The sequence below is a fragment of the Sodiomyces alkalinus genome, assembly GCF_003711515.1.
Source record: "Sodiomyces alkalinus F11 unplaced genomic scaffold SODALscaffold_15, whole genome shotgun sequence".
In the NCBI taxonomy this organism is placed as follows: domain Eukaryota; kingdom Fungi; phylum Ascomycota; class Sordariomycetes; order Glomerellales; family Plectosphaerellaceae; genus Sodiomyces; species Sodiomyces alkalinus.
In genome coordinates this window covers 454,082-463,903 of record NW_021167093.1, presented here as the reverse complement: position 1 = coordinate 463,903, position 9,822 = coordinate 454,082, and the positions used below count along the sequence as shown (strand labels likewise).

The 9,822-nt window shown below is 39.6% G+C and overlaps 1 protein-coding gene across 1 annotated transcript; it reads right to left on the bottom strand.

Annotated features, from left to right (window-relative positions):
• Positions 1–6,138: 6,138 nt before the first annotated feature.
• Positions 6,139–8,627, bottom strand: SODALDRAFT_329481 (enolase). The gene is made up of 5 exons (XM_028610960.1): positions 8,165–8,627; positions 7,829–8,082; positions 7,635–7,726; positions 7,491–7,541; positions 6,139–7,431 (listed from the first exon to the last, which is right to left on the bottom strand). Exons 1-5 carry the CDS (start codon positions 8,286–8,288, stop codon positions 6,636–6,638), a joined length of 1,317 nt encoding a protein of 438 aa, XP_028462600.1. The 5' UTR covers positions 8,289–8,627; the 3' UTR covers positions 6,139–6,635.
• Positions 8,628–9,822: the final 1,195 nt, after the last annotated feature.

Below are 9,822 nucleotides of genomic sequence, written 5' to 3'. Positions count from 1 at the left end.
AAAAGATAGCCGAGATGAAAGGACCTACTACTATTCGGAACTTCCTTATAGTAGTTAGATAGAAGTTTACGCCTATTTAGGCAGAAACTAAGCTCTAGGAGCTAGTAATAAAAGAGGTCCGCGGCGATAAGATTTCCGATCTTCTAATATACGGCCACGAGTTTAATACTATTATAAGCGCTCTAACTATAGATAGTATACGCTATAGCGTTTACGCGACCCTAGGAGACCGCTTAGATAATAATAAAAGCAGAAAGAAGCCTAAGAAGAAGAGTACTAATTACCCTTATTAACGCGAATACACTTAGAAGCTAGAGTAGTGTAATAAGCTAAAGTACGCTCTAACCGGAAAATACGAGTAAAGATCTAATACCTATATTAATAATAAGTAGTATAAGGAGATAAGGAAGGAGATTAAGCTCCTAAAGTAGAAGAGTTTACGCGAAAAACTATCGAAAAAGGGATGGGAAAGCTCGGAGAGCGGTAATAATAAGGGAGATAGGTATCCTAGAAAGGTTATTATAACTATCTTGGATCCCGCCCTTATCTATACTATAGAAAAGGTCCCTAGGATTTACGCCGCGCTCCGACCTAGCCCCTACCCGCTCTTATAAAGCACTCTTCTTAATAATTACGGCGTAACTCACCTTATTGACTTAATTAACCTACTTATTCTAGGTTTCTTTATTCCTATAAAGGGATCTATTAAATCCGGTATAACCGACTTCCCGATTATTAGTAAAGGTAAACGGCTTCTTAAAAGAATCCTTAATAGGCTTTTAGGTGCTCCGAAAGCTAACTGAGAGCTTAACGATATAGTTATCGTGGAGGGATTTTACACGAATATTATATCGGAAGCTTTATTATATAAGGTTAGGATCTAGTATTCGGGTTATAACTACTTATTACGCTTTAAAACGGCGGAGAAGAGCGTAGTCTTATTAAAGCTGCTTCGATGCTTTAATATAACTATCCTTTAGTATAAGCTAATTTTATCTTCTTTTTCTTATTCGTTATTCTGACTAATACTATATAGTATTATTCCGATTAACTACGACTATTAGTATATACTTATTATAGCAGTTAATCGACTAATAAGAGCTTACCGATACTACTAACCTTCCCGAGACCCTCCTTGTCCACGAGTTAACGAAGAATAGTTATAGCACTTAAGAGTAGGCTATCTTAGACTAAGCGCTTTACGAGTATTAGTTCGTAACGCTAGGAATATATTAATTAAAGGAACTAAGCGAATAGACTATAAGATATACTCCTAAACCTAGGTATATTAAGTCGTGTCTTAATATACGTTAAAACACCGCTCCCTATAACCGTTTTAGCGTATTTATTAGGATCTTTAAGAGCTACCGAAGAGCTATAACGGTATACAATATCTTCTTATAATAAAGGAGGAATATAGCGGCTAGATCTACGTGCTGCCTTTAGCTTCGAAAAATAGCATTACGGTCTATAATACGTTATAGGCCTTTAAACGATAGGTTAACCGGCAGTTTATATTATATATCTATAAGATATGTAGTAATAATAAGCCCTTAATTATTAATCTAGTAGGGAATTTAATAACCTAGCTATAGGCGAGTAGTTAAGGGATTAATATAGAAATTATACCGCCTTATACCTATAAACCGAATAGAGGCAGCGAAAAAGCCGGTTAACTAATTATTATAAAGTCTAATACTATACTTAACGGAGTAGAAATACCCCTAGATAAATAGCTAGAGAGCCCTAAAATAGTAGCGTTATTATATAATATAAGTCCCTTATAATAATATAGATAGAAATCCCTAATAGAAATCCTTAACTTATACTTTAGAGATAATACGCCGATTCTAGTAAAAGAGTATATAGCGGACATACGCCCTAATTAGAATAGTATTTTTACCTACGGCTACCGCGCCTAACTAATACCGAGGGATATGGAGGCTAGGAGGAATAGGAAACTATATAAGGTTTAACTAAGGGGATATATTAGGTATCTTATAGGTTACGTTACCTATAATATTTACCGAGTATAGATTCTATAGCTTTAGAAGGTTATTATAACGCGTAATATATAGTTTAATAAGCAGCTATTGTATAAACTATAGCTCGAAAAAGCAGAATAGATCCCGGAGCCCGAGGCGAGGAACTAGCTTATAACTTATAAATTATAAGAAGATAAAGATAACGACTTTATCCTATAGGCCTACCCTCCGGGTAGATTAATTAATAGCATACCTTATAGAGAATAAGTAGAGTCCACGGGTTTAAACTTAGGGGTAAAAGTAGTAAAGGCTAAATTAGACACTTCGTCGTTACTACTAGATATATCTAGTATACCCGAACCGCCCGTAATAGGACTTTAAACCCCACGCATAATACTTAATCCTTAGAGTAGGAATCTTTAGGTTATAAGCGTAAAGCCGTAGTCTTCGGAGGAACTTTTAATTAATAATTCTTCCGATTAATAAGATAACGGAGCGGCTATATAAGAAGACACTATAATAGATATATTAGGATTATATATACTAGAGCTTAATACAGATACTTCGACGATTTTAACTATAGAAAGGAGTACGTAAGCGACGGTATAAGGACTAGCTACCCTTAATCCGAACCACGGTATTAGCCGTACTATAGCGTCCGGATCCAGATTACCTATCCGACTAACTCCTACGGTAACCGTCTATTAAAGGAAAACGTGTATACTAGTAAAGGAAATAACGCGCGCTAGGGTAAGAATTACCGATCGCCGTGCTTAAGGAAAGACTATTCGGATTAATCCCCGGATATATTAGGTACAGCTAGATATACCTTCGACTTATATGTTTTCTTATCTAATTAATAAGAAAAGCGCTAGGATAGGCTAAAAAGACTTCTAACCTTTAATTTAATAATCCTCGGAGCAGCCGATACTAAAATAAATACCTATTCGAATACTAAAAAAAAGGCTATAATATTACTAAAGCCCTTAATCGTTAGCAGGGTTTATCGTAACCACCTAAAGGCTATACTAAGGTATTAGCGGGAGCTTACTAACCACCCGATATATAAATAGTTTAAGGAAGCCGCGTAGAAGGAGGTGAATAAGCTAGTTAAGAAGCGTACATAGAGGGAAATTAAGTGCTTAGAGGCGAAGTTAAAGCCTTTTCTATTAAAGTGGGTTTTTACCTATAAATTCGACTAAGACGGATATCTTAAATAATATAAGGCACGATTATATATTCGAGGGGATTTATAGGAGAGCTTAATAATTATGGGAACCTATATAGTAATGCTCGCTACACGATCTTTTCGTATTATTATAGCCCTAGCTACTTAGTTCGATCTAAAGATTAAGTAACTTAATTTTATTAACGCTTTTATTAACGCCTAAAGGAGTAAAATAGGAACGCCCGTTATATATAAGCTTTCTAATAGATTTAAGTAGTCCGATAAGTGCTTAGAGCTTAATAAAGTACTATATAGACTACGTGACTCGCCTAGACTATAGTTCTAGACCTTCGCAGTTACCCTAATAGACTTAGAGATAAAGGCTAGTAAGGAAGAACCGTGCTTATTCTATACTAAGGCTCGAGACGTATTTATTATCTTCTTTATAGACGATATTCTTATATTATTTTATAGAGATAATACTATAAACGGCCTTAGAATTATTAAAAGAATTAAAATAAGGTTCGAGGTATCGGAAAAAGGGGAAGCCGATTAGTTTTTAGGTATTAAGATTACTTAAGATCGCCCTTAACGTAAGGTTTTCCTCTCCTACGACTTATATATTGAAAAGATCGTAGCTAGGTTTAATTTAGACGCTCTAAATACTTACCTAGTAATCGCTATACCCGTTATAGAATACCGGAATAGAGAAGATAAGCCTACCACTTAAGAGATTAAATCTTATTAAGAAAAGGTCGGATTAATACTTTATACAGTAGTTATAATACGTCCTAATATAGTATTCGCCGCCTTTATCCTCTCCCGCTTCCTTAGAAACCCTTTTCCCGAGTACTATAAAGCGGTAGACTAAGCTATCCGCTATTTATTTATAATAAGGGACCTCTTAATTTAGTACGGATCAAGTATTAGTTTATAGACGATAATTATTATAAACGACTCCTATTTTATAGACGATTCAGATATATAAAGATCTTTATAGGGCTACCTTATTAGCCTATTTAGTGGATTAGTTATATAGATAATAATAAGGTAAATAACGGTAATAACGTCTATAACCAAAGTAGAGCTACTCGCTTTAGAGTAAGTGGCGAAAGAAATAATAGGATTAAAGCGTCTTTTCATCGAAATACACTTTAATCCAGAATCTCCTTAGGATATCTACTACGATAACACGTAAACGATACGCCTAGTGGTTAACGATAGCTTTAGGATTAAGACTAGGCTTCGCTATATAGATATATAACGCTTTTAGGTAAGGTAGGAGAATATAAAGGGATTATTCAGAGTCGTATATCTTATTACGAATTTAATACTAGCGGACGGATTAATAAAAGCACTTCTATAATAAAAGTTCGAGAACTTCCGAGTATATCTTAATATAATTAGTGTATAGAGGGGGTGGAAAGAAGTAATTAAAGTCGATAATCCCGTGCCTTAGGCGTACCGCGCGCCGGCAGTTTAGTTAATTTAGTAAAAAGTAGGGTATAGTTATTCTAATACTAAAACACTATACTAAAACCCGAAAATAATTCCTAAAATATAAAAAGGAGTATACTAGCTAAGTTACTAAGCTCTATTAATACTATTCTAAGCACTATTCTACGCGACATCTACGCTATTTCCTTTAGCAGGACGAGTAATAATAAAACTATTCTCCCGTCAAATATCTATTATAACCCCTATAAGCTAGAAGGTAAAGGTAGTAGTCGGCGTACTAGGACCCTGGTTAGAAGCTCCCTTAAGCTCCGCCTCCTTAAAGAACTTCTTATTTTCTTCGTCCTTTATTAGTTTAATTATAAACTTCACCGTTTACTTAAGTTTAGTAAAGAACTACGCGAAATAGTTAGTCAGAGTATTTAAATTTTAAAATAAAGCGATAAACGCACTTTCTTATTATTATCGCTCGAGTCCTTATTAATTTTATAGACTATAATATAGTTAAAAAGAATTTTAACTAAGGAGATAAGGCCGGAAAAACTATAAGTATACGTTAGCGGTCGTAAAGCTTAATAGCGTATATATCTTTAAGCTAATACGAAATAGAGTATATAATTATAATCGTAAAACGCCTTAGATCAACGGTAAGAACTTATAAAGGGTGGTATATATAGTTTTTATCGTTATACTTTTAGCACCTATTAGAGCGCCCAGGGACAGAAATATAGTAATTAAATAAACGCTATTTACTAGAATAAATACCCTTTACGTATTCTAGGCAGGGGGGGTTAAAAGGGACCGGAATAAAGGCTTCTTCGGCATCCTTACTACTATTAGTATTACTACCCTTAGCAGTCTATTAAAGGGTTAGCCGGAACCAGAGCAGACGGATTAAAAATAAACGCGCTAAAACCACTTATAGTAGCACCCTTCTTACTAAAAGCCTTACCCTTATTCTTTTTAACGCCGCTGGATAAGGCCTTTTTCGTAGTTACGGCCCGAGTAACCGCCGAGAGAGTAGGAGGAGCCTAAACGATATTACCAGTTAGCACACGCCATAAAGAATAATTCTCCAAGACTTATTATAGCGTAGTTATGATTAATTTTATTACTATAAATAGGAAAAATAGGGGAAAATTAGTTTAAAATCGTTAAATTCCTTAAAAAATAACGTAATAAGAGGTTATAAGAGGGAGGATCTAAAAGCTCTAAAACACCGGTATAACGCCTTTAATTTATCTATAAAAGGCCCTATAATCACTTATTTACTATCACTATTAATAGCACTTTTCCTTTATTATTTACTACTATTATTATTATTCTTTACTATTTTATAGCTTTTATTCCTGCCTTTTAACTCGATATTAAGGGTATTAGACGACCCTTTAAGGCTATTTTAAGGTTAAGAATAAGGCTAAGTTAAGGTCAGACTAAGTAATCATTCCGCTAATTATAGCGTAATAATTAGGGGGTATATTATATTCTATCACGTGAGCCACAGTATAGTGACCTCTTATTAGTTAGAGGTGCCCTATTATCCTCGCTTAGAAGGTGGCAGATATATTTAGGACACGTATACCCGCCCCCTTTTTCTTTCTCTTTTAGTACATAATATAATTATACATTTCTTGAATTAACGCTCCATACAAGCACGCTCCCGTCAATTCAACAACCGACGTACTCCACACGTCTCACACAACTTGGTTTGTCATACCTCGATAAGGTGGCTAGGGGTATCTAATAATATATCTTCGTGGGATTATAGTAGCACGCACCAGTCTCAATCAATATACGATTTAACCCTTCAATTTCGACCCTATTTTGGACCGCTACGGTTACGCTGTTTCTGACAGAGCATTACAATTTAGTTGGTATGGGTGTTATATTCGGACACCTTGCCTGAGCTCGAATTAGAGAGCTGGGATATGCGTCTGCCAAATTTCCCAACTATATACTTTTTGCTTTTCCAGTTCCCGGTGACGCCGGTCGTCGAACTTGTTCGCGTTAGGCGCTCACGTACGGCCTTACAGAGTCACAGCCTTGCGGAAATTGGCGCCAGCATAGATGGCCTGATCGCCGAGCTCCTCCTCGATGCGGAGGATCTGGTTCATCTTGGCCGTACGCTCTGACCGAGCCGGTGCACCGGTCTTGATCTGACCGGATCGAATGCCAACGGAAATGTCTGCGATGGTCACATCCTCGGTCTCACCCGAGCGGTGCGACACCATGACGCCCCAGCCGTCAGCATAGGAGTCCTTGGCCGCCTGAATCGATTCAGTAAGGGTGCCGATCTGATTGACCTTCAGAAGCAGGGCATTGGAGGCCTTGAGCTCGATGGCCTTCTTGATCCGCAAAGGGTTCGTCACAGTCAGGTCATCGGCAACGATTTGAATATCCTGGGTCTTGTAGAAGTAGCTCCAGGCCTCCCAATCGTCCTCGGCGAAAGGATCCTCAATGCTGACAATAGGGTACTTCTTGCACAAATCGGAGTAGAGAGCCGCCAGCTCCTCGTATGTAATCCACTTGCTAGGGTCGCTGTCAGGGTTCTTGAAGTCGAGGTCGTACTTCTTGGCGTCCTCCTTGTAGAACTCGCTTGAGGCTACGTCCATGGCGATCTTGATCTTACCCGTGTAGCCGGCTGCCTCGATAGCCTCCGTGATCAGATCAAGAGCCTCGCCCGGCGTCTGGATATCCGGGGCGACACCGCCCTCGTCACCTACGTTGCCCGCGGATTGACCGTACTTCTTCTTGGCTAAGCCCTTCAGGGTCTGGTAGACCTCCGCACCTTGGCGCATGGCCTCAGAAAATGAGGAAGCCTCACTGGTCGTCAAGTATGAGTATATGCATGATAAGCGTTGCTAAGGAGAACCTATACGTACCTCGGGACGATCATGAACTCCTGGAAGGCAAGTCGGCCACCGGCATGCGACCTGAATACAGCGTCAGCCAGAGTCAGATTTAGTGAGCGGCTTCAGCAGAAATTGTAGCCAACGGCAAGTCAAGTGAACATGGGTAGGGCTTACCCGCCGTTCAAGACATTCATGAAGGGAACGGGAAGGACATAAGGCTTCTTGGTGCCCGCGAGGTCCGAAACGTGAGCGTACAGAGAGACGCCCTAATACATCGCATGTTAATTTCGTTTCTGGCCTTCCTTGTAAAACGGGGAGAGCTACTCTGCTCAGGCGGAGTGGAGGATGGGAAAACATGTTGAGCTGACCTTCTCGGCAGAGCCAGCCTTGGCGACGGCCAGACTGACGCCAAGGATAGCATTGGCACCAAGGTTGGTCTTGTTGGGGGTACCATCAAGTTTGATGAGGAATTCATCGACCTTGCTCTGATCCTTCACATCGATGTTCTCCTCAACGAGGGCAGGGCCAATGATGTTGTTTACATTCTCAACGGCTTTGAGGACACCCTTGCCATTCCACTTGGCCTTGTCGCCATCGCGGAGCTCGCAAGCCTCATGTTGGCCTGTCCGAAAAGGTTCGCGTTAGCACATCGTATTCCTCGCCTTATGGGCGTGCAATTGGATTGACTGAGACATCAAACATACCGGTGGAAGCACCGGAAGGCACGATCGCCCTGTGCAGACCGGTCTCCGTGACAACATCGACTTCGACTGTGGGGTTGCCACGAGAGTCGTAGACGTAGCGAGCGTGAATCTTTTGGATGGCCATAGTTGTCGGTTGATCACGTTTATGTAACTGCTGATATAACAACGCTGGGGTGTTAAAGCTTAGTTAGGACGTAAAGAAAATAAGACTTGGTGATGGGAGGGGAAGGAATAAAGAGACGAAAGAGGGGTGGGGACCGGCGTTAAAAAGGAGAAGGGACTGGAAAGAAGCAGTTGCGTCACAAATCGCTCGTATGGTATTGTATATCCCGCAGACGGTTGGCGCGTAGGTGGCTTGGGGGAAGGAATGGTGGGAGGAGCATTGTTATGCGGAGGAGCCTGAAAAAGAAAAGAATCACGGTCTTACCAGCTTTGTTTCTCGATTCGTCCGCTTCTTCCAGATATATTGTAAATGCAATTGGATGGCTTGTCCAAGATGAAGGTTCAGGTAAATCGAACGTCGACGAGCGACAATTTAACCTTCTCTAGGGAGGGGTACAAGGATGCATAGAGGGGTATCTCGGCGGTGATGGGGTTGATCCTGTGCACAGACCATCTATGCGACCTTGGTATTGCGTAATGTGCGCGAACTATTGTCAGATACAGCGTAACTGGTGTCGCACAGACCTCCCTCGGGGTAGAACAACCTGTCAGATAAAGCGTAGTCAAAAGCGTCACAAAATAGGTCAAAATTAATTGAGGCAATTATGTATAATTATAACTATATATGGACCGTTAGAGAATTCCTGCTACCGTAATATTAGTGGTGAAGATTCTGTAGGTGTTTACCCGGATTATTATATAACTGAAAAGACTATAGTCTATTCGATATACTCCCTAATCGCCCTACATGTTAGTTAGGCGATTAAAGCTATTCGTAACCGGTAGATATAATAGCTAAGTAATCTCTTTACTATATCCGCCCTTAAATTTATTCTCTAAGTCCTCTAAATACTTTATCTAGACTTCCTTTAGCTATCTTTACTTGTTACGTGCCCCTGCCTAGGAGATAGAGGCCGTGTACACGATAGGACCACGACGGGTGCCCGTGCGGATAAGGCCGGGCTCCCGTCTTAACGTGGCCACAGCTGCCCTAGACCGATACTACTATATAGAGCTATAGCCTAGGCTTAGGCGTAGATATCCGTTTACGATATCCGTTTAACTATACTCGTATTAGCCTAAGAGTATATAATACTTATATAGTGCCCCCTCCTTAGTATAGAGAGGGTAGTAATTATTCTGATTCTTTAGGACTACCTATATTCGGATTAGCCGTAACTATTACTTAATCCACGTCTATTCCCTTTCGGACCCTCTCGCTATCACCTTCTTACTCCTTATAACTACTTATCTAATATAATAATCGCTTTATCTTTCCGTTAAGGAGTACCGATAGGAAAACGATATCTTCCTATAAGAATAATAAGACCTATAACGTGGTTAGCCCCTCTAACCTTTTACCGAATATTAATAATCCCTTTAGCCTAGGCGCCTCTATAATATAGGTATAATATAACTAAGCTATACTCTAGATAAAGATAGACCTTAAAATCCCTACCCCCTATCCCCTTAACGCATAGCACCCCCTATTACCC